We start from the raw sequence: 25189 nt of genomic DNA, 5'->3' as shown, positions 1-25189 counted from the left end.
AACCTATGTGACCTTGTAGAGGGTCGCTGGGACTATTAGAAAATAGTGAGAGTTAGAAAAATAACCCTCCCCAAGACCCTGAAAAGTGAGTGCAAAGTGCACTAAAGTTCCCCTAAGGACAAAGAAGTTGTGTTAGAGGAATAATGCAGGAAAGACACAAACCAGCAATGCAACAACTGTGGATTTCCAATCTAGGGTACCTGTGGAACAAGGGGACCAAGTCCAAAAGTCACAAGCAAGTCGGAGATGGGCAGATGCCCAGGAAATGCCAGCTGCGGGTGCAAAGAAGCTTCTACTGGACAGAAGAAGCTGAGGTTTCTGCAGGAACGAAAAGGGCTAGAGACTTCCCCTTTGGTGGACGGATCCCTCTCGCCGTGGAGAGTCGTGCAGAAGTGTTTTCCCGCCGAAAGGACGCCAACAAGCCTTGCTAGCTGCAAATTGTGCGGTTAGCGTTTTTGGACGCTGCTGAGGCCCAGGAGGGACCAGGAGGTCGCAAATTGGACCAGCAGAGAGAGGGGACGTCGAGCACGACAAGGAGCCCTCCCTGAAGCCGGTAGCACCCGGAGAAGTGCCAGAAACAGGCACTACGAGGATGCGTGAAACGGTGCTTGCCGAAGTTGCACAAAGGAGTCCCACGTCGCCGGAGACCAACTTAGAAAGTCGTGCAATGCAGGTTAGAGTGCCGTGGACACAGGCTTGGCTGTGCACAAAGGAGTTCCGCCGGAAGTGCACAGGGGCCGGAGTAGCTGCAAAAGTCGCGGTTCCCAGCAATGCAGCCCAGCGAGGTGAGGCAAGGACTTACCTCCACCAAACTTGGACTGAAGAGTCACTGGACTGTGGGGGTCACTTGGACAGAGTTGCTGGATTCGAGGGACCTCGCTCGTCGTGCTGAGAGGAGACCCAAGGGACCGGTAATGCAGCTTTTTGGTGCCTGCGGTTGCAAGGGGAAGATTCCGTCGACCCACGGGAGATTTCTTCGGAGCTTCTGGTGCAGAGAGGAGGCAGACTACCCCCACAGCATGCACAAGCAGGAAAACAGTCGAGAAGGCGGCAGGATCAGCGTTACAGAGTTGCAGTAGTCGTCTTTGCTACTATGTTGCAGGTTTGCAGGCTTCCAGCGCGGTCAGCAGTCGATTCCTTGGCAGAAGGTGAAGAGAGAGATGCAGAGGAACTCGGATGAGCTCTTGCATTCGTTATCTGAAGTTTCCCCAGAGACAGAGACCCTAAATAGCCAGAAAAGAAGGTTTGGCTACCTAGGAGAGAGGATAGGCTACTAACACCTGAAGGAGCCTATCAGAAGGAGTCTCTGATGTCACCTGGTGGCACTGGCCACTCAGAGCAGTCCAATGTGCCAGCAGCACCTCTGTTTCCAAGATGGCAGAGGTCTGGAGCACACTGGAGGAGCTCTGGACACCTCCCAGGGGAGGTGCAGGTCAGGGGAGTGGTCACTCCCCTTTCCTTTGTCCAGTTTCGCGCCAGAGCAGGGGCTAAGGGGTCCCTGAACCGGTGTAGACTGGCTTATGCAGAATTGGGCACATCTGTGCCCAACAAAGCATTTCCAGAGGCTGGGGGAGGCTACTCCTCCCCTGCCTTCACACCATTTTCCAAAGGGAGAGGGTGTCACACCCTCTCTCAGAGGAAGTTCTTTGTTCTGCCATCCTGGGCCAGGCCTGGCTGGACCCCAGGAGGGCAGATGCCTGTCTGAGGGGTTGGCAGCAGCAGCAGCTGCAGTGAAACCCCAGGAAGGGCAGTTTGGCAGTACCAGGGTCTGTGCTACAGACCACTGGGATCATGGAATTGTACCAACAATGCCAGGATGGCATAGAGGGGGCAATTCCATGATCTTAGACATGTTACATGGCCATATTCGGAGTTACCATTGTGAAGCTACATATAGGTAGTGACCTATATGTAGTGCACGCGTGTAATGGTGTCCCCGCACTCACAAAGTTCAGGGAATTGGCTCTGAACAATGTGGGGGCACCTTGGCTAGTGCCAGGGTGCCCTCACACTAAGTAACTTTGCACCTAACCTTTACCAGGTAAAGGTTAGACATATAGGTGACTTATAAGTTACTTAAGTGCAGTGTAAAATGGCTGTGAAATAACGTGGACGTTATTTCACTCAGGCTGCAGTGGCAGGCCTGTGTAAGAATTGTCAGAGCTCCCTATGGGTGGCAAAAGAAATGCTGCAGCCCATAGGGATCTCCTGGAACCCCAATCCCTGGGTACCTCAGTACCATATACTAGGGAATTATAAGGGTGTTCCAGTAAGCCAATGTAAATTGGTAAAAATGGTCACTAGCCTGTTAGTGACAATTTGGAAAGAAATGAGAGAGCATAACCACTGAGGTTCTGATTAGCAGAACCTCAGTGAGACAGTTAGTCACTACACAGGTAACACATTCAGGCACACTTACAACTAAAACAACATATATACAGTGAAAAATTGGGGTAACATGCCAGGCAAGATGGTACTTTCCTACAACAAGGCCTGGTTAAACTTGATTTCCTCCATCAATGCTCGTTGAATTATCCTTTTGAGGGTACCCATGAATCGTGCAACAACACCATTGGCTTTTGGCCACAGATGTGAACTCTTTTGATGCTTGAAATTTAGTCTGATTAGAAACTCCTTGAATTCTGAATGACAGGGATACTCCAAGCTGCAAAGATGTCATCCAATCACTCGATTACCTTACCTTGGGTTGTTGATGATAACTCCTGTACTAAAGGAAAAGGTGAGTATTCATCAATGACTGCCATGATATGATTTCCATTCTCTAAGGGCCTATAAAGTCAAGTGCAATTTTTTCCCAAATCTGTGCATGAAGATCAGACATTGTCACCGGATGCTTTTGAAGAAAGGCAGTTACAAAGATGGCACTCTTCTAGTTCCTTCTTAACTCATTTGTCTAAGTGTGGGAGCCACACTCAGTCTCTTGGAGCTCTTTTGGTGACTACAGTTCCACTATGTCCTTCATGGACCAGTTCAATGACTTGCTGTTTGAGGCTCTCAGGAATAACAGTTTGCGCGCCTCTCAATACAACAGTTTCCTCACAGTTCATCGTGTACATTTCTTTTTTTTTTTTTTTTCTTCTTCTTTTTTTTAAATCAAAATCTTCTGCAAAAGGTTGAGTTTCCTCTTCCACGACTGAGCTGAAATGATGCCTTTGAGGAGTAGTATGTTATTGTGAGCACTAGTAGCAGCAATAATCTTTTAAACGGATAGGGCTACTAGAAAACTGGACCTCACAATGTTATGTTAAAAAGTGCTTCTATCGCGTGTGACCCACCCTGCAGGGTATCTCAGCGTGTTAGCTCAGTAGTTGTGAGAAGGCCAGGCAACACTAATACTATTAAAACAGCACAGTTTCGAGTAGTTTCCTGAATGTGAGATGATCAGTACACTGACGAAGAGAAGTTGGGAGAGCATTCCTGTATAGTGGGGCTGGTATGGGAAAAGGATCTACCTTCCATCCTACTCTTATTAACTCCGGGAACCATAAGCAACATTTTGTCATGTGATTGCAGGTTTCTAATAGGACAGTAGTGACAGGGCCTCGAGGATAAACAGTGTGGTCCCTTGCCAATTAGTGCCTTATGAGTGATACAACAGATGTTAAAAGTGATCCTACTACTAACTGGTAATCAATGAAGGAATGTAATAACGGAATGGCTGATGTTCTTGCAGGCGTATTACAAATAAGACGTACAGCCATATTCTGTACCACCTGTAGCTTAGTCAGCAAGGACTCATTTATGGAGGCAAGCAAAGCATTGTAGTAATCCAAACGGCTCATGATTAATACCTGAACCAGTGTTTTCCTGGAGGAAGAAGGAAGGAAAGGGTGGTTATAACCAGTAAATAATGTGAAGTTGAGACAAGAGCCTTGAAGAACTCCTTTATCAAAGTGCCCAGTACGTGATTTAAAGGACCCTAAAGCAATCATTGTAGTTGTCTTGGAAAGGAAGTCCTCTAGCCACTGTAAAGCTAACCTAGCTGTGCCACACTCCCTAAGCTTAAGAGCAGACAGTAGTGTGCCAAGGTATCAAAAGCCACCGACAGACCCAGTAATATTAACATGATGGGGCAGTTAGTATCTGATGCACATCTAATATGATCCGTCACCTCTACTAGAGGGGTCTCATTACTATGAAAGGGATGGAAAACAGACTGCGACGGGTCCAATAGTTGATTGATTTCAAAATACTCCATAATCTTTGTTTATAAGGCCTTTCAATAACTTGCCCAATAAAGGAAATAAAGAGATTGGATGATAGGTATTGAAATCATCAGGGGCATATTTACATTCTTCTGTACTAGAATCACTTGTACTGCTTTCCAGGCTGCTGGAACTTTCCCATTCGTAACTGCTGCATTAAATAGGGAAGCCACAGCAGGTATTAGATTGTTAGCTAGAGAAAATGGCATCTTGGGAGGGCATATGTCTAGAGGAGAGACAGGTTTGGCTGCGAAGGGCCAGCTGGATTTGTTCTTGAGAGAATTGCTCGAGTCAAGATGTACATACTAGTGTATCCTTATTTATTTCAGAAGGCCTAATTGCTAGTTACTTGGGGGCGGCAAAATTCACATACATATTATTAATTATATTTTCAAAATGAGAAGTGAGAGAATCGCTTAAGTTTCACGAAGCCTGAAACATAGGAGTGCAGACTTGTGTTTTGATAAAGGAATTGAAAACTTTATATAGTTCTTTAGATTAATTACCACCCGAGTCAACTTGATTTGCTAAATATATCTTCCTAGCTTTTTTAAAATGATGATGGTATTCTTTCAGCGCTGAATGATACTGTTCCTTGCTTTCTGGTTCCTTACAGCTACGCCTGTTCCCGTCCTAGCTTTTGCAAGGGGCTCTTTCCTCTCGCATTGTAGAGGTAAACCAGGGTGAATGCCTGTTAGAGAAAGTTTGGATAGATAGAGATTGCAAATGGACTAACTTATCAAAGGCAAGCATCAGCGCATTTTGGTTATTAGCTCAACCTGACTCCGTATCAGTCACATTTTCAAAATCAGGTGATGGAGAAATTCTATACCATTGTCTTTGCAACCTGGTTTTGATATGATTGACTCTGCTGGCTTTATGACATAGCGAGATTCGGAAGAAGATGGCCACATGATAAGACCATACTAGCTGATATGGGCTATTGCATGTTTAGTAGGTAGAATTAGAGAACATCATATCTAAAGTATGACCTGCATTATGATTAAGGCCCGAAACCTTCTGAACTAAGCTAAGTGAGGTAAGATCAGATAGGTGTTGAGCTACCTCAGAATCTTGGAGTTTTTCACCGTGATAGTTAAAATCCCCCAGGAGAACGAACTGTTGCGAAAATCCCCCAGGAGAACGAACTGTTGAGAAGCTAAGACAGATGGAGTGAAAAATTTCACAAGTTTCTGACCAAATTCCTTTTTTGGGCCGGGCGGATGGTAGATTAAAGCCCCACGACCACAGTCTTTGGCCGAAAGTTCAAATCTAAAGAGGCATATTTCAGCCCAATCAGCTATAATAGAATCAGTTGGAGATATCCTAAGGGAGTCCTTAAATACTATGGCAGCGCCACCCCCCACTCTATCTTCTCAATCTATTCTGATCATCCGATAATTATCTGGGATCGCTGTAGCTATGTCTGGGGTCGCTTCAGCGTTTAGCCAGGTTTCTGTTAGAGAACCAATATTGGGGGCAAATGATTGAAATAGGTCCCATGGTTCAAATGAATGTTTTGGCAGTGATCTAACGTTTAATAGGAGGCATTTAATTTCAGCTGCCTCAGAGTAACAAACGGCAGGAATTGCTAATATTGGCAGGTGCGACGCCTTATTTTGAGATGGAATAGAAAAACTGTCTGGTTGTTCAGTTGCCCTAAATAGTGATTTAGGGGTTTCGTCTAAACTTTGCCATCTACAACATAGACAAGTAATCGGGCCTTCTAAATCATTTGAAAGAGTAGTCCTGCAAGGCCTCACCTTGTTGCAATGTTTTATCGTAAATAGATCATCAGCTGTATACGTAATTTTAGGGGCCATCCTGTTTTCTGATCCAAGAGATGTAGGGGTTCTGGCTCCTGGTGACCTCCAGGTGCGGACAGGCGCAGGTAGGCTTGCCTGCAACCCTTTTCAAAATGGTCTCAGAAAAAGAAGCTAGTCTGCTAACCCCAGCCAAACAGGAAGTGAGTAAAAACAGAAACAGCTCTCTCCACAGCAGTCTGAAAAGGCCTTGTGGACTGGAGAGCAAGCGGTAATCTAATTAAATAAGCACATTTTAAAAACACCAGAAGTTAGTAAACAGTAAAATGTCTGTGCAAAAATGCCACTTAACTAAAGTGCTACAACTAACAGCTTCACATCCACACCTGCATCCCTTTTTAAAATGGTCCCAGAAACAGCAACTAGTCTGCCAACCCCACCCAAACAGTAAATGAGTAAAAACAGAAATGTCTCAAGGAAGTTGATGCACTCCTTCGCCGTTTTGGATGTTGCACTGTGACGCTGTAGTGGTACTCATTAGAAGTAATCAGCGGGGTTTAGATCTTTACCCAGCTTATGTACAGCTGCATAGTTGTACTCTTTCAGTTGCAATCCCCATTCCGCTCAGTGCAAGGAAGCATCCTGGCTTTCAGGTTTCGAAAAAGCAATGAGCAGTGCTTGGTGATCAGTAATGATAGTGAAACATTTTCTGTATAGAAACACATGAAAATGTTTGCAGGCCCACACTACAGCCAAACTTTTTCTCCAGCTGAAAATAGGCTTGTTCTGTATCAGACAGGCTTCAACTGGCATACACTACAATCTGTCGCTGAGCATTCGGCTGACCATTATGTTACATAAGGATTGACCCTAGACCCACTGGGCTCCCATCTACTGTAAACTCAGTATGTAACTTGGGGTCAAAAGAGGTAATCTCAGTGGTGTTCTCAGCCTATTTTATAGTTTTGAAGCTTTGATCAAATTCAGGCAACCCCTGGAAAGGTATATTTTGTTTTGTCAAGTCCTTTAATGGGGCACTCACTATAGCAAAGTCACGGATGTACCTTGAGTAATAACTAGCCATGCCCAAGAAAGATCGCAGCATGGGGACATTTTGTGCGGGACAAGTTACCTGACAGTGCTTGCACCTTATCTGGGTCAGGAGTAATTCCCTCATCAGCGAATATGTGCCCAAAGAATTGAAGTTTGGTTTTGTGAAACCTGCATCAGCAAGTACCTGGCACACTTGTGTAAGAGTCTTGTCATGCTCAAAGCATCAGTAAGTAACCACTGTAATTAAAAGCATGTGTGACATGTTTAATTATTCAGTGTATAACATCCTTAAATATTTCAGCAGCTGTGGACGCTGCAAAACTCAACCTTTTGTAGCTGAACAAACCAACATGAATCAAAAAATGAGTCAAGTACTTGCAATTTTCTCCCAACTCGAAATGATGGTATTCCTTGTTCAGGGCCAGATTGGAGAAGACTTTGGCACCGTTCGTCTACATTATCATGTCCGCTTGCGTGGACCAGATGCTGTCCCTCGGTTGTTTTGTTGGTCTGGCGCATATTAACGCAGATGCGCAGTGCACTTCTGATGAAACTCAAGACGTAGGACCGGTGGAGCACTCAGTGATGTCATACTTCAACAGAATGTGTAGTTCTTTCTCAGCAGCTTCTTGCAAGTGGAAAGTGACTTGAGGGTGCAGCTGGGCAACAGGGTGAATCAATCAATCAATCAATCATAGTATTTATAGAGCGCGCTATGTACCCGTCAGGGTTTCGAGGCGCTGAGGGGGGGGGCTGCTGATTTAGCGGTCGAAGAGCCAGGTCTTGAGGAGCCTTCTGAAAGCGAGGAGGTCCTGGGTCTGGCGAAGAGATGTGGGGAGAGAGTTCCAGGTCTTGGCGGCGAGGAAGGAGAAGGATCTGCCGCCGGATGTCTTGCGCTGGATTCGGGGTACGATGGCGAGGGCGAGGTTGGCGGATCGGAGTTGACGTGTTGGAGTGTAGAAGTTGAGTCTGGTGTTGAGGTAGGAGGGTCCGGTGTTGTGAAGTGCCTTGTGAGCGTGGGTCAGGAGTTTAAAGGTGATCCTCTTGTCTACCGGAAGCCAGTGGAGTTCCTTTAGGTGAGGGGAGATGTGAATTCGGCGGGGTATGTCTAGGATCAGTCGGGCGGCGGCATTTTGGATACGTTGGAGGCGTTTGATGTCTTTGGTTGAATGTCCTCATTGATGTGAAGTTACACTTTCATTGTCTTGAGCCTTTCTGAAACAACAGAAACTGACTTACAATTTCGGATTGAGTGTGAAGGTTGTAACTGAGAGATATCAGCCCCATGTCAGCAGCAGTGACAAAACTGATTATGCATACACTAAAGGAAGTCACTTGAAGAATGTGAATTGGCGCTTGCACTGATACTGTTTTATGTTGCATTGTCACTTTAAATGACCCTTGACTCTGCAACGTCTTGGAGACAGCCCATGTGTATACCTTTGTGTTTGATAGATCGAGGCGTGGTACTGGAGACAGACTATTGAACTTCTCGACTGGCATGATGTTGATCGACGCACCACTGTGTAGGACAAGGATTATGGTGCAACCATTGACTTTTGTTGTAATCTTGAGGCAGTGTCAAAATGAATTTGGTTGTTTACTTTAATGATTTGCCTATGTGTTTTGTTCTTCAACTGCACCTGCTGTTCTTTGGTCGACATCATCATGACTCATCCATAGTCTCCACTGGTGCTTGATAATGAAGTTGAAGTGCCTGTGCAGGTTGAGCTTGATGACAATTAACTTTGGTGGGTTTCTACTTGTCAAAGCTGGTGCGGCATTTTGACCATGTGGTTGTGGCTAGAATGGTTGTGTAACCATCTGGTATCCATTTTCTCTTCTCGCTGTGATGTATTGGGTTTTTCTTTCGCTTTGCAAACCGTTATAAAAAAAATTCTTTCCCACAACCTTTGCATGTCTGTCCTGTGGCTGGACATTTTACCTTCATGGGCAAATCAAAAACCACATCGGAAACACAACTTTTTCTTCTTTAAAGACATTTACTTGGGTGCATCTACCTTCTACTTATGCTTGCTTTTCATGACCAACACAGATTAATTTTTCACTGTTCCAGCTTTCATATCAGCAACTTGTTGTAATTTGTTTCATTGACTCTTGCAGTCATTAGTATTTTCTCTGAGCATCTCTCTCTCAACTTTCATCGATGACTGAGGTGTATGGCTTCTTCATGATTAAATTCACTAAACTTGCAGTGTCTATTAAGCATGTCAAGTCTTTCAACAAACTCATCCATAGTTTCATCAGCTTGTTCTCTCGCTTGATTGAACATGTAGTTTGCATAGTTGACATTGGGCATCGGATTGAACTTGTAGTACAATGCTTCTTTTATCTGGCTGTACAACATTGCATCTGTTTGCGATTTTCTTCAGCACTTTTTTTTTCCTCCGTCACCCGCAAGGTTTTTTAATTACTTAATGATTTTCTTGTTAGCTACCTCTTTGAGGGCAACTGTGAAGTCATTGAACATCTCTATCCATATTTTCCGTCAGGTGCCATTATTGTGCTTTTTGGTGGTGTTGAACAGCGGTGGTGGTTTCAGAAATATAGCTGCTTTCGTACTTTGCACTCTTTCTTACTACTGTTGAGAGTACAAGCAGTTCAGATGGCTTCTGCTGTTCATTTGGACCTGTACCTTCTGAAAGCACCGGCTGTGTATTCCCACTTAAGAAATTATGCCCGAACTGAAATAATATATTGTCTTCTTTCTTAACTGTGGGTAGCTCTTCAGTTTCTTGTACTTGATCACCGTTGCTTTTAGCTTTCTAATTTGTACCTGGTTGACACTGCCTTTAACGTGCCGTCTTGTATCGATGATGGCTGTGCATTATGGTGTGGCGCAGTCTTTCTTCTTTCAATCTTACCAATGGATTCTGGTGGGCTGTTCTAGTGTTCTGCTCCTCCAGGGCTTCCACTTCTTTGAGGGCCATATATGGGCATATGCCAACTTTGAATTGCTTTTTGTCAATTTGGGCACACGTGGCACTTACTATAGCTTGCTTTGTTGTTATAAACTCTCTGAAAGAGCAGTCTCTGTTCCTACTCGTTGCCAGGTGTAGCATCCTCCCCAGCCTGGGAGCACGTGAATGACCACGCCACACACGGAGCTGAGTAACAGGCATTCTTATCCCTCAGCGTACAATCAAACACTACTCTTGGGTCAGGTCATAAACTTTGATACCCACAACCTAACGTATCTCAATAGTTACGCAATTCCTCTATTGAGTCTGCCTAGAACCGCAAGTGTCCTAGCTCATATAGGCTCACAACACTACACCACTCTGTTGGTGCATGAAGAAATAGAACATTGCACCTTCACCCATTGAAGGCTTCCTGCAGTCTTCCGGAAAAGGGAGGTGCAGCGGATCTAACCCTGAAGTGTGCAGCGAGTTAGACAAGCAAGAGTCGCTAACCCCCAGAGGGAACTGTCAGGCTTTGGAGGCTGGTTGGGTCCATTGAAATTACCCTGTGATGAGGTGCCGTTACTGTTTGAGACAGTCTGCTTGACGGCAACAACAGTGATCTCAGTTGGTCCTGAGCTTGTGCGCGAACACAAATATCCGCTGCGGTAATCGGGACAGAGAGGATGATTGAGGTACAATTCTGCTTCCACCTTCATTGTACTGTAACTGCTTATCGCAGCCAGCTCATGTGAACATACTAGAACAGCCTCAGTTGACTCAGCAGCTTGCTAGCTACATTACAGTGCACTCTGATCTTCTGCTGGCAGGGTAACTCTACCTTGCTGGCTGCTTGTGCGTCCTGTGGCATGTGTATGCCGCAATACAAGCATGCTGGAGGAGCCAATGTGACACTGTCTTATTGCCACAAAAGTATTATTCTTTCTTTTAACTCCTGGCTTGAGAAGACTCACTTGGCAGCCTGATAGACTTGGCAACACAACATTTGTGCTGTGGTGCACCTTGAGCTTACGTGAGCTTACGGACAGACTGAGTTTTCCTAAATTCACTTTATAAACTGTGTCCGCCATGCAAGTAGAGACCTAAGCATCCTAGGCTGAATATGTTCATTCAAAACTTCCTGTATAAACATGGCCTGATGCGACCTGGTACATGATTAAAAGAGGAAAAGAGACAAAGTTTGAAATGAGAAGATGCAGATAAGGCAAAGTAGAGTACCTTCCACTCAAAAATATGACATAACTGTTTCCAGTGGTGCCACACCCACGCAGTGGAGGTGATCTGTGTCTCTGCTTTGACACCTCAGAGCATGCTATGCAGTAAAAGTGCAAACAGGACTGGTCTAGGGAATAAAAGCACAAATTATTGATGTGAGCTACTGAGGACCCCATTCTGTGAAATCCAACTTGAGGGATAACACTTAATTAAGGCATACTATCTGCAGAACTAATTTTGAAGTAAGTGTGCAGCTTAGATATACCTTGAACCAGGACTAAATATAAATCAGTTGTAACATTCAAGCAGGGTAAAATGGATAAATATGCAAAATTTATATTCCTCCCACAGGGATGGACTGGAAAACGCAGGAGTCCCCAGGCATCAACACCAAACCCCCTCAGCATCCACAGACGTGATCCTGCATGCCATACAAGATTCCAGAGTTGCTCTGCTCTTGAAAACAAGATTGGAGAAGCAAGATCTGATGTGGCTCTGCTAAGGCAAGGTCTCCATAATGTGACTGAAAGGGTTACATGAGCGAGGAACAAATCTCTGCCTAGGAAGACACAGTCAGGGAGCTGCAGAACTTAATGGATCAGCTAGCTTTGACATCTGAAAAATTGTAAATGAAAGCAAAGTATGCTGGAGGTTGCTCTCAATGGAACAATTTATGCTACTTGGGATTTCTGGAGGGGACCGACGCAATGGTTGAAGACTATCATTCTGGAGGGAAATCTGCTTTCTGGTGTTTTTATAATGACACACGTTCTTTCAGAAGTGCTGTTAAGTAATCTCATTTGTTCTCCTAAGAATTTCCAATGGCAAAAATAATGGCAAGCCTGATAGAAAAATAAAATACAATTATAATCTTGATTAAAAGAAGCAACTCCAAGAAGAATGGAGCTCGTGCCCTGGCTACATCTGCTCTCCTCCACGAGACACGCCAGTGATTCTGTGTGTTCTGGCATGAAGTAAAGCCCAGTAAAACAGTTCAGAAGCCCTAGTGTGAAAGTCAAATCTCTACTGTTTTTTAATCTGTTTATTACATTGTCAACACAATAGTCAAAATTAAATAAATCAAACAAAGACAATTGCATCAACACCAAAAAAAACTCAGTAAACCAGGAGGGTGGCCGCTATCAGATCAACAGTAAGAAGTGTAGGAGTCCATCATAATGGGTACCAGAGAACGAGAGAAGACAGTACATACAGTCATTACCAAACAGGGAATAACTCCTATGTTACATGGACAGGGGCCCTTTGAGCCACCCTGGGCCATAGGCGCACAGCAGCCACCCTTCTCTTCCCCGACACCATAGCCAGCAGCATAGCTCATACATCCCACAAGCAAACTGGTTCTAGACCACCAAATGTTATTCCACAGGGGAAGTAAGAAACCCAATCTCGGTAGGGATAGAAGGGGAGTGCACGAGTAGTGCAGGTGACGAAGGGGGACAAAGGTGATAATGACTCGGTGTCTCTAATCCTCCCTTGACTATCCAAATGTGGGCAAGCCACCAGTGTTGCGTCCTGTGAAGGTTGCGGCCAGAGGCAGATTTCCAACTCATTGTTAGTTTTCACCTGGCAGGTGTTAGAGTTAGATCTGTGAACCAGTCACTTGCCTTCCAAGCCTCATTACACGTGTGTTGGATCAGCAAATAGAGCTGCAAAATACAATCAAATTGTCTGTTGGTGGCCCCTTGCATCACCTATATGACAGGAGGACCATACCATATGAAAAACCCAGCCTCCATCGCACGACAAGGGCAGTCCCCTAGCACCCCAGGGAACATAGTATTCAGTCACCGGGGAGTAAGGTACGCCTGGTGCAGGTAGTAAAATTGAATAAGTTTAAACCCAGCATTCTGAGATACCTTACGTGTAGATGTCGGTATAGACTCCAAGACAGAGTCAGAGAGCACTGGACCTAAATCTGTGCCATAGAGGCAAGAGGTCCACCTGAGCACCCCTTAAAAGTAAGATAATCGCCTTGGTTATTCCAGAAATTAGAAAATGGTAACAGAGGCAGTCATGTTCTGGGGTTTCCAAGGAAACCCGTCTTCCACTTTAGAAGCATGTTTTATTTTATGTGGAATCCATCTAGTCTTGTTCACGTTTTTGTGATATTCGGTGATGAAAAAGGCCTGCAAAGTGTGTTCAGAATTGGGATGACCCCAGATATACTAACGTACCCGGACAACTAGCTTGTAATGCAAAGCTTGATTAAAAGACACTTTCACAGGACATACATTGCTTCGTTCGCCCAGCAACTGACATCTGGATGTCCACATAAATCTGGACAGGGGTTGTGAAGAAATTATTTAGTTGACACTTTGGAAAGTTCCAACCATTTGAGTAATGTGAAGGTCATGCTTGTGGTCATCTTGTATCACGCTGCCATCACAAAATGTTGTTTTACTGTGATTGGTTCAAATCTTAATGTTTGTTTAACTCCAGCACCTTCTAATAAACATCATGCTATGTATATGCCCATTGCGATGAAGAAATCACCTTTTTGTCTATTATGATTGGATAACTGTGTTTCAACACTTTTGTGATTTTCATACATAAACATTCTGGCAAATGTTCCTCTTATCAGGCCAGGCATGTTATTTGTAAATGCATGGTCCTATGAATTGATGTTTAAAGCTGCCTATGCCATTTGTCTGTTTATTTAATTCAGCATCTACACCACCAGTTGCTGATCCAGCCGGGTTAAAGCTCTGTGAAATAGAAAGTGCACTGCAGGTATGTTGTACAACTCTGAGCTCTGAGAAAGAACTCAGTTCACCTCCAGTGAACAGATTACTTCTTAATGCCTCGCGCAAAGTAGGTGGGTGCACACTAAGGAGTCTCACCCATTGAAATCGTTCACTAGTCATAGGGCAGTTGCTGCCAAGAAAGTAGAGTAGCATTCTGTGGGCAGACCATCTGTTCTAGGGACTTCCCCTGGCCAACTCCTTGATGGCTCCCCGGATCTCCTGCACCGTGATATCTGCCCCCCCCCCCTTGTTCAGCCACCACGAGTTGAGCATCGGAGAGGAAGAATCTGCAATGTAGTGTAACATCTCTGATTCATCAATCCCTGCACCAGTGGCATGTAGCGTGCTGTAGGAATGCAGCAACACTACATAAATTTCCTCCTGCGCAAACACAAGCGGTTCGCTAGACTCCTCAATATGAAGGATAGTACAGCCTGCAGTCTCCTCTCTAAGGAGCCAGGCCAGCATACTCCCTGATTAATCCCTTTCAGTGTGAGCTCTTGCCATGTATGGCCTATAATCTTATTGGCCCAAAGGCTGCACCGAGAAAAATGATTTTTCATGTTCGGAAAGTATCCACTTTCTACCTCTTGGCGAGTTACTCATCTCCCTTCGGAGCCCCTCCAAGACCAACTCCTGCTGCCGTTTGTCAGAGTGTAGTTGAGCACACACCCCTGTTTTATTGGAACATGATACGGTAGGCGGTGTTTTGCTGGCATGGCGCTGCTGCTGGCAGCAGTGCCACCTTTCCGCCGTCCGCTGCCATGACCGTCGCTGGAATTCCGCTAGCCTTCTGGCGGTATTCCGGCTACGGTCATAATGGCATGGACGGTCGGTAGCCACGGCATCGGTATGTTGGCGGTTGTCACCATCGCGGTAGGCGGCATTTGCCGCCAATCTCATAATGAGCACCAATGTGCTATGGCTTGAGCCGTAGGTTCCAAGGTTTGGACCACTGCCTCTAAGGCTGACACTCTCCCAGCCACCTTCTTGGAATCCTCCCGGAGCAGACCTTGCTCAACTACAGTGGAGTGTCATTTGATCCCCTGGCTCTCTCCTGTAGCATCCACCGCCCCCAAAATGGTTGTCCATCTTAGAGTCCATGGTGAAAGCATCCTCCCCCAACCCGCCACTTGCTTGATTCCCCCTCCTGGGAGGCACAGGGGAGTTTAATTCTTGTGAAGCTGTGTGCGGTCCATTATCCAACAAGGTAAGAGGGGGGTGGGGTGGGAAATGGGTGGCAGGTGAGCAGGCTAGTCAGCTAAGGTCTCCTTCACCAGGGAGCATATTAATGCTCTTCTTGCAGCTTCCCAATGGGCACTCAAACCTCTTGAGTTATTGAGCCCCACTTGGGGGTTTTTGTGATGCCCCCACCAACCAGCAAGTGCATAAAGCTAAGGAGGAGGTAGACACATTAAAGAGGTTGTTTTCAGTCAAGTTAAGCCATTATTCAAGTGGATCTGTACTGGGGAGCAATGCAGGTCCCTGGAGTGGGGGTGGTAGATGTGGTATTTTCTGTGTGCCTCCATGCTACCCAAGGCCTATGACTGTCTGTGAGAATTGTGAGTGGGAGGGGCCCTCTCACAACATTCTTCAAACTAGCGCCATGATTTTGCGTTACACCATTAGTCTTCTATAAAATGGCACGGGAAACAACCAGCTGTGGGGTTGTGTGGTTATTTGCGTGTGGAAAGCATCTTCTTTACTGTACAGTGGAGATATTTTTTTTCTTTCTGCCGTTTTTACTCTACATTGTATTAAGGTGTTTGGCTACATTGTATTAAGGGTGTTTGGTGACATTGGTGCTCGGGTATTGTGAAATATAGCAGATTTAGGGGTCATTATGTCCCTGGTGGACGGCGGTATTTTGGAGAAAGGTACTGCCAACAGGCAGTCTCCAGCCAGGCGTCCGTCACTGTCCCACCCACTGGATAATGACCCTGCCTACCACCATGGTTTTCGTGGCAATGTTACCACCATGGCGGTAGGCACTACCAGTGCCAGGGAATTCCTTCCCTGACACTGATAGGGGTCTCCCTCATCCCCATCCCCCTCCTTCCCCTCCTGAACCCCCGACATACACGGACATTCACGCACCAACATACACATGCATACACACACTCATACCCACATCCATCCACGCATGCATACACTCATTCACACACACATCAACACACACTAACATACATTCTAGCACACACGCATTCACACCACACAACATACACCCACACCCATTCATGCACACTGCATTCCACATGCCACACACCCGCATGCACGCACACAATCACATACACACACACAACACACACCCCTACCCCTGTCGGAGCACTTGACTTACCTGCTTGTAGGGGGTCCTCCGGCAGCATCAGCGTCTGCCAGCAGAACACCGCCAGGCCCTATCATCTGTCATGATACGGTCTGTGGCGGTCTACTGGCGCGTCGCTGCTGCTGTCAGCAGCGCCACCTTACCGCCGGCTGCCGCCATGACCGTAGCCAGAAGTCCACCAGCCTTCTGGCAGAATTCCGGCTACAGTCATAATATGGTGAACGGTAGGTAGCCGTGGCGACTGTGTTTTGCCGGCCGTCGCCCCGGCGGTAGACAGTCATTACCGCCAATGTTCTAATGAGGGCCTTAGTCTTTAGATTTTATTTGTTTACAAGCACTTAGCTCTGGGGATTTCAGTGCTGGTATGTGGAGGGCCCTATCCGGTTCCCAGTGGGGTGACATGCACCGCATTTCTTGGAAATGTGTATGCGAAGGCACTGATTGCATATAATTAAAAAGATACTTAGAAGAAAGTGCTTCTGCCCAGTTATAGACATAAACTCAGCTACGTGTTTGATGACCAAGCAAAATATAAGAACTGAAAAGTACCTTTAACTTTAATGATGATTCCAGTACAGGTGCTGAGTTGCCTACTGGAACGCCTGCATCTACATTACAAAGTGTGTACCCAACCTCTATGATGCTTGGTAAAATTCTTGTGACTGCTTTCTCAAAATGTGTGATTCTGTGCATCTTTGTATTTTAGGTCTTGTTTGACACCAAAGCTCTCCCTGCTGAACAGATTGGGCTAAACCCTTGTGTTAAACATCCTTTGTGCATCTTGTTTTGGCATCAGTTGTTGTATTTGATGTAGTTCTAACACTCAGAACTGTTAGAGACTTAATTGATGTAGACCCCATGTCGCATACAAAAGGAAGGAGCTGTGCATATTTTAGGTCAGTACCAAACACAGTTAGAATGTGTTTTCATTGGAAAGACTGTGTCTGATAGATACATGTGGCAAACGCAACACAAACAGGCTTTGTTGTTTTATCACCGAGAGGCCTTTCTTTCCTAGCTCACTAGTTCATACGGGAGAAGTCGTTTTTAATTGTGTACATTCAAAATTTTATGTTCGGTATGTAGCTGTTTATGAATAAAAATACACGGACTGACTTCAGCTTTCTAAGGTGCTATTGTCAATATTGCAAAGTTCTGAGTTCCTGACCCCCCACCTCCTCCCCAAGTATGCCTTGGACTGCTTTGTCTGGTTACTGTGAGTTAAGTGCTAAATGGGTGTACATTGTGCTTTGTCTCAGTTTAGGACCAATAATATTGAGGCTTCTGGAATCTGAAGATAATGGACTACAGTTGTCACAAATGGAGCCTCGTAACATCCAGTTTCCTTGGGACTCCCGCATGAACTATAATAGAATTTCATTGTTATTGCCTATTACCACCGAAGAAATAAATCCCGCAACTGCCCTTCTCCCCCAGAGCCCTTTGATGTTGTTGGGCAATGTCCAACACCTGCATTGATGATCACTGCTGGAAAGAATCAGCTGGAGCAAATGCCGCTGTGTGTGCCAGAAGTAGAAACAGCGCAGCATAGCATGATGCTGTCTGGATTCCCTATTCTTGAGATGACTGCTGTGTCCAAGCGAAATGATGCAGGTATATATCAGTTAGACTTGTGGACAATGAGAGTTGTGGTACTAAAAACAAGTAAACCACCAAGCCACTCTAGTATATACCTTTCACGTCTTCTACTGGTGATTACAATGCAGTTTTTTCAGTTGCATCTTTTTTGCTGTCATCGCTTCACTTTTGCCACCCTAGGACTTGTGTTGGAAAATGGGTTATTGGTAAGGGCAGGTAAGTACCTACACTTAGCAATAGGCCACTAACCTCCACTTAGGTCCAGTTAGGTCTCAGTAAATTAAACCTATCTCAACCCTTGGTTGCTTGGCAACGAGCGACAAGGCTTAACGTAGGAGACAAAGCGTAAAGCTTTCAAATATTACAAAACAGTAATTAAATAAAACACAGGAAACAGTTTAAAAATCCAAAATCAATTTATAAAAATAGATTATATTTTTATCTTTAAAATGACTCCAAAAGGAATAAAATCGGATGAGGGGAACCAGAGATATGAATTTTTAAAGGATTAATGCTTTCTAGCGCATAGAAGCTACTAGCCCTCAAAGGGTTAAAAAAAAGTAACACTGGAAAGGAACAAAGTCCAGAGTTCAGGCCACCCACGAGGTAACACTGTCACACTTACTTTCAGAAGTGTTTGATTCAGGAAAGTGGTCCACAGCACCAGCCAAGGGTTCAGAGGCTCTGGTGTGCCTCTTGGGGTATGGGACTACAACTCCCACAATGCACCTCTTCAATTTATGGAGTTGCTCCCACTGTCTCCAAACTTGTGGATCTTCTTCCAGAGGTCCTTTTTGTGCCCTTTAAGTGTCCACAACTCGATCCAAGGTTCCAGAAGCTCTGAGTTGCTCCTTGGGAGTTTGGACTACAATTCCCAGAATGCACTTGGTCAGAATCCTCAAATGGCCACTGGACGCTGGTCAGCTGGGCTCTGCTTGCAGGACGTGATGCAGGGGACTCTGGGCAGCTCCTTTGTACCTGTAGCAAACAGGGAGTCCCTTCTTGAAGCAGTAGAAGACAGGTAAAGTCCTTTTAGTGGTGAAACCCAAGTGTGCAGCTGGTGCAGTCCTCTAGAGTGCAGTGTCCAGGTGCAGGTCAGGGGTCCAGCAGGGCAGTCCTTCTTCTCCTGTAGTACTTCCTTTTTGGAATCTGATCGGGATCTGAGATGTGGGTGCAGGTCTGCCAGTTTTATCCTTGCTCCTGGGTGAAAAACGGGGGGGGTCCTGGTTCTCCGGTCAGGGGCAGGGTTCTTCCCCCTGTGATGACCACTTCCTGGGAAGTGTGGCAAAAATCAATCCCAGGAAGCAACATTCCTAAAAAAACCATCATGGGTGAAAGTGATTTTCGGAGGTTACATCTGGCTGAGCCCACCCACTGGTGTGGCTAAAAATCCTAAACACACCCCCTCTCCTAATCTTATCAAGGGGGCACCTAATTGTCTGGGTTTGCAGAATGTGAGGGGTTTGCTGGGTTGCTCCAAATGTCCTTCTCTGCATTTGAAGACCAGTTTGGCAGCCCTCCCCCTTCCTGCTTCCCCATCTGCTGAGGGGAGATATCCTCCCCCAGGCACATCTCTTTGTGCTGAGCCAGACCACTTCACACCTCATCAAGGCAGCCTGACCAGGCTGCCAGAGGCTGGCCAATCAGAGCAAAGCAGCAAAAACACTGAAGGGCTGAAGTTGGCAACTTTTCAGGTAAAGTTTAAAACTCTTTACCTGAACAAATTATATTAAATCCAACAACCGGAAGGTGTGGGGTTTATAACAATTAATTTGATATCAAACTTCAGGTATCTGTTACTTAAGGGGATTTTTAAAATTAAAATAAGTTCTCCCCATTCTAGCCAATGGAGGCCATTCACTACAATGAGGGAAAAACACATTTGTCTGTTTTACCTCACCAGGGCTTATAAAACTATTTTATAAGGTCCCTGCTTATAGTTACATGTCACCCAGCCCTAGGGGCACATAGGGCACACCTTAGGGGTGGCTTGTATGTAAAAATAAGGTAGTTTTAAATTTGGAACTACTTTAATTCCAAAGTCGAATTTGCATGTAACTTTAATTTAAAAGCATCCAGCAAGGCAGGCCTGCCTTTAAAATGACACTGGGCACCTCAGCAGTGCGCCTATGGGTGCAGTACCTATGCTAGGGTCCCTAAACCTGCATGCCCTACCATATACTACAGACTTATAGGTAGGTTGACTTAGCCAATTATAATTAGCTTAATTTGCATACTGATATTACACAGAGCACAGGCCCTGGGATTGTTTAGCAGTACCCAGGGCACCACCAGAGTAAGGAAAACAAAAGCAAAAAGTGAAAAATGGGGGCGAAAAGTTAGGGGGCCTCTGCAATCAGCCCTGTTCTCTCACAGCTTGCAAGTGACATTCATTGTAATTTGAATTGCAAGTTTCAACGCTTGACACAATTGGCCTCTACAGGAGTACCAGGTCGTAAATTATGAGATTAAGATTCAGTGCTCACAATGTGAGTGCTATGGCAATTATACACAGGCCTGTTGGTAGGTAATGCTTTAAAACGATATCAAAGTTCAAATTGTCCCCTTTACATATGCTGTGAATAGTTCCAAGGTAAGTATATTACTTAATTGTGAATTGCCCAGAGTCAAAGTGAGCTTATCTTTTTTCTGCCCCCATGCTGCAGAGACTTGTTTAGCAGTACCTAAGCATTGCCAAATTAAATTGTGGTCCGAGCACATCATTCTGGAATACAAAAGTCGCCTCAGTCCTAATATCAACACTTCTTTTACTAATTTGTTTCCAACACCTTCTTTTTTTCTTTTCCCTATTGTGTTGAGTGATCAGACCATATTAAATAGTCCTACAGAGCTCAGATAAACCCATGCATGATATAACAATATACTTGTAGATCAACCTAATGTTGTGTGTGGAAGGGGACAGGGTTAATCTGGAGAGTTTATATCAGAGGGAGTTCTGCTTGGAGGAAGACATGACATGAAGATCTATGTGGCGGGCTTTAACTGGAATGCCTGCCAAAGTCGATACATCGCTCTTTCTTCATGAAGATTTTAATGGGAAGCCATGTTGATTCAAATGTGTCCATTCAATCATGCACCAATGCCATCAGCTTCACCAGGGCATAGGTAGTCCCAAGTTTTGTCCCACCAGACATGCATGATTGGGATGGTGGGCTGTTTTCAGAATTGCGCGAGGGCCAGGCATGCTGCAGTCAAAAGGTGTATTATGAGCTTACCTAATGGGGTTGTTAAAGAACATATTCTACTCATGCGAGGGTCTCATAATAGAACCACCAGCTGGTCTATAGGTAGTGTAATGCCCAGTATTGATCTGATGTTTGACAAAATATCAGTCCAGTAATCATTACCAAACCTACAAGGCCACCACATACGGAAAAGTGTCCCTCTCTTCCCCACAACTCTTCTAGCCGACATCCGGGCTACTGAACATAGTGTGTAGGTGTGTTTGGGAAAGATACCATTGTATGAGCAACTTGAATGCGTTCTCCTGATGGGAGGTGCGAATAGCCAAGTACGTAACTGTTCTCCAAATTTTTCCCCAAGTGTTATTTGAAATTTCATGCTCCAGATACCCCTTCCAGGCTGTCATGTAGTTGTGTTTAGGGTGAGTGCTTAGATCTGAAATTACCTTTTGCAGGAAAGTTGTAACTTTGCGTGTTGTTTTGTTTGCAAATATAATCTCTAGGACAGTTTTGCCCTTACTGGCCCTGTCTTTCACCCTTCTCGTACCCACCCTGTGGAGTAGATGTTAAAACGGGAAATCATCCCCCCTGCCCAAATGCTGTTCGGCCAGTGGGTCATCACCATCCGAGTACAAGTCACCCAGGATGGGAAGATTCTCTGTGCTCCAGTAAGCAAAGCAGCGTCCGTTACCCCAGGTGGAAAGTCTGGGTTGTTGAATATAAGTGTAATCAGAGATGTGAGTGAAATAAATCCCATTTTATCCGTTACTGTAGGAAAGTACCATCTTGCCTGGCATGTTACCCCCATATTTCACTGTATATATGTTGTTTTAGTTGGATGTGTCACTGGGACCCTGCCAGCCAGGGCCCCAGTGCTCATAAGTGTGCCCTGTATGTGTTACCTGTGTAATGACTAACTGTCTCACTGAGGCTCTGCTAACCAGAACCTCAGTGGTTATGCTCTCTCATTTCTTTCCAAATTGTCACTAACAGGCTAGTAACCAATTTCACCAATTTACATTGGCATAATGGAACACCCTTATAATTCCCTAGTATATGATACTGAGGTACCCAGGGTATTGGGGTTCCAGGAGATCCCTATGGGCTGCAGCATTTCTTTTGCCACCCATAGGGAGCTCTGACAATTCTTACACAGGCCTGCCACTGCAGCCTGAGTGAAATAACGTCCACGTTATTTTACAGCCATTTACCACTGCACTTAAGTAACTTATAAGTCACCTATATGTCTAACCTTTACCTGGTAAAGGTTGGGTGCTAAGTTACTTAGTGTGTGGGCACCCTGGCACTAGCCAAGGTGCCCCCACATTGTTCAGGGCAAATTCCCCGGACTTTGTGAGTGCGGGGACACCATTACACGCGTGCACTATGCATATGTCACTACATATGTATAGCGTCACAATGGTAACTCCGAACATGGCCATGTAACATGTCTAAGATGATGGAATTGTCACCCCAATGCCATTCTGGCATTGGGGAGACAATTCCATGATCCCCTGAGTCTCTAGCACAGACCCGGGTACTGCCAAACTACCTTTCCCGGGGTTTCACTGCAGCTGCTGCCAACCCCTCAGACAGGTTTCTGCCCTCCTGGGGTCCAGCCAGGCTTGGCCCAGGAAGGCAGAACAAAGGACTTCCTCAGAGAGAGGGTGTTACACCCTCTCCCTTTGAAAAAAGGTGTCAGGGCTGGGGAGGAGTAGCCTCCCCCAGCCTCTGGAAATGCTTTGATGGGCACAGATGGTGCCCATCTCTGCATAAGCCAGTCTACACCGGTTCAGGGATCCCCCAACCCTGCTCTGGCGCGAAACTGGACAAAGGAAAGGGGAGTGACCACTCCCCTTACCTGCACCTCCCCTGGGAGGTGCCCAGAGCTCCTCCAGTGTGCTCCTGACCTCTGCCATCTTGGAAACAGAGGTGCTGCTGGCACACTGGACTGCTCTGAGTGGCCAGTGCCAGCAGGTGACGTCAGAGACTCCTTCTGATAGGCTCTTACCTGTGTTGCTAGCCTATCCTCCTTCCTAAGTAGCCAAACCTCCTTTTCTGGCTATTTAGGGTCTCTGCTTTGGGGAATTCTTTAGATAACGAATGCAAGAGCTCATCAGAGTTCCTCTGCATCTCTCTCTTCACCTTCTGCCAAGGAATCGACCGCTGACTGCTCTGGACGCCTGCAAAACCGCAACAAAGTAGCAAAGACGACTACTGCAACCTTGTATCGCTGATCCAGCCGCCTTCTCGACTGCTTTCCTGGTGGTGCATGCTGTGGGGGTAGTCTGCCTCCTCTCTGCACTAGAAGCTCCAAAGAAATCTCCCGTGGGTCGACGGAATCTTCCCCCTGCAACCGCAGGCACCAAAAGACTGCATCACCGGTCCTCTGGGTCCCCTCTCAGCACGACGAGCGTGGTCCCTGGAACTCAGCAACTCTGTCCAAGTGACTCCCACAGTCCAGTGACTCTTCAGTCCAAGTTTGGTGGTGGTAAGTCCTTGTCCCACCACGCATTGCTGGGTACCGCGTGATGTGCAGCTGCTCCGGCTCCTGTGCACTCTTGCAGGACTTCCTTTGTGCACAGCCAAGCCTGGGTCCCCGACACTATAACCTGCAGTGCACGACCTCCTGAGTTGTCCTCCGGCGTTGTGGGACCTTCTTTTGTGACTTCAGGTGAGCTCCGGTTCACTTTTCTTCATTGTGCCTGTTCCGGCACTTCTGCGGGTGCTGCTTGCTTCTGAGTGGGCTCCTTGTCTTGCTGGGCGCCCCCTCTGTCTCCTCACGCAATTGGCGACATCCTGGTCCCTCCTGGGCCACAGCAGCATCCAAAAACCCTAACCGCGACCCTTGCAGCTAGCAAGGCTTGTTTGCGGTCTTTCGGCACGGAAACACCTCTGCAAGCTTCTTCACGACGTGGGACATCCATCCTCCAAAGGGGAAGTTCCTAGTCCTCTTCGTTCTTGCAGAATCCACAGCTTCTACCATCCGGTGGCAGCTTCTTTGCACCCTCAGCTGGCATTTCTTGGGCATCTGCCCACACGCAACCTGAGTGTGACTCTTGGACTTGGTCCCCTTGTTCCACAGGTACTCTCGTCCGGAAATCCATCGTTGTTGCATTGCTGGTGTTGGTCTTCCTTGCAGAATTCCCCTATCACGACTTCTGTGCTCTCTGGGGAACTTAGGTGCACTTTGCACCCACTTTTCAGGGTCTTGGGGTGGGCTAATTTTCTAACCCTCACTGTTTTCTTACAGTCCCAGCGACCCTCTACAAGCTCACATAGGTTTGGGGTCCATTCGTGGTTCGCATTCCACTTCTAGAGTATATGGTTTGTGTTGCCCCTATACCTATGTGCTCTCATTGCAATCTATTGTTACTGTACATTGCTTGCATTGCTTTCTATTGCTATTACTGCATATTTTTGGTATTGTGTACATATATCTTGGGTATATTTGCTATCCTCATACTGAGGGTGCTCACTGAGATACTTTTGGCATATTGTCATAAAAATAAAGTACCTTTATTTTTAGTATATCTGTGTATTGTGTTTTCTTATGATATTGTGCATATGACACTAGTGGTATAGTGAGAGCTCTGCATGTCTCCTAGTTCAGCCTAAGCTGCTCTGCTATAGCTACCTTCTATCAGCCAAAGCTGCTAGAAACACCTCTTCTACACTAATAAGGGATACCTGGACCTGGTGCAGAGTGTAAGTACCCCTTGGTACGCCCTACAAACCAGGCCAGCCTCCTACAGTGACCTGTTGCCAGTGTTCCAACAGTTTTAGGGTAACATTGAGTACCTACCTTTTTGCAAGTCGGGCTCTCCGAAGGAGTCTTAAGAGTGCGTGGAGTGGGGTTGGGGAGAAATGGTGCTAAGTGGGGACCCAGCTTTTATTGTCTCTTTGAACATTCTAATGGAGAGCCAAATGAAGCTGTGTTGCCATGATGTGAGGCTTAATGTTTGGGGACCCCAAGTCTCTCTTCATGGCTTTATACTGAGTGGTTCAGGGGACCCTAGGGGCCTGTTCTTTCCATACAAAGGACAGGAGGAGGTTTTTTTTTCAGACATGCTCCAAAGTCGATGCGGGAAAATTAA

At 45.9% G+C, this 25189-nt stretch overlaps 1 protein-coding gene across 9 annotated transcripts in view; it reads left to right on the top strand.

Moving 5' to 3' along the window:
- Positions 1-25189, top strand: part of TAF5L (TATA-box binding protein associated factor 5 like) — a 522668-nt gene that overhangs the window by 364714 nt on the left and 132765 nt on the right. Inside the window, exon 6 of one of the 9 annotated variants that reach the window (XM_069234943.1) lies at positions 13886-13940. The exons of the other annotated variants lie outside the window; for them this stretch is intronic. Coding sequence (XP_069091044.1) covers positions 13886-13921 — 36 coding nt within the window. The 3' untranslated portion in view covers positions 13922-13940. Of the gene's footprint in view, positions 1-13885; positions 13941-25189 lie in introns of those variants that run through there. 9 annotated transcript variants of the gene reach the window in all.

This window comes from Pleurodeles waltl, chromosome 5, assembly GCF_031143425.1.
Source record: "Pleurodeles waltl isolate 20211129_DDA chromosome 5, aPleWal1.hap1.20221129, whole genome shotgun sequence".
NCBI lineage: Eukaryota > Metazoa > Chordata > Amphibia > Caudata > Salamandridae > Pleurodeles > Pleurodeles waltl.
The sequence above is the reverse complement of the archived record's forward strand: the minus strand, read 5'-3'. Positions and strand labels throughout refer to the sequence as shown.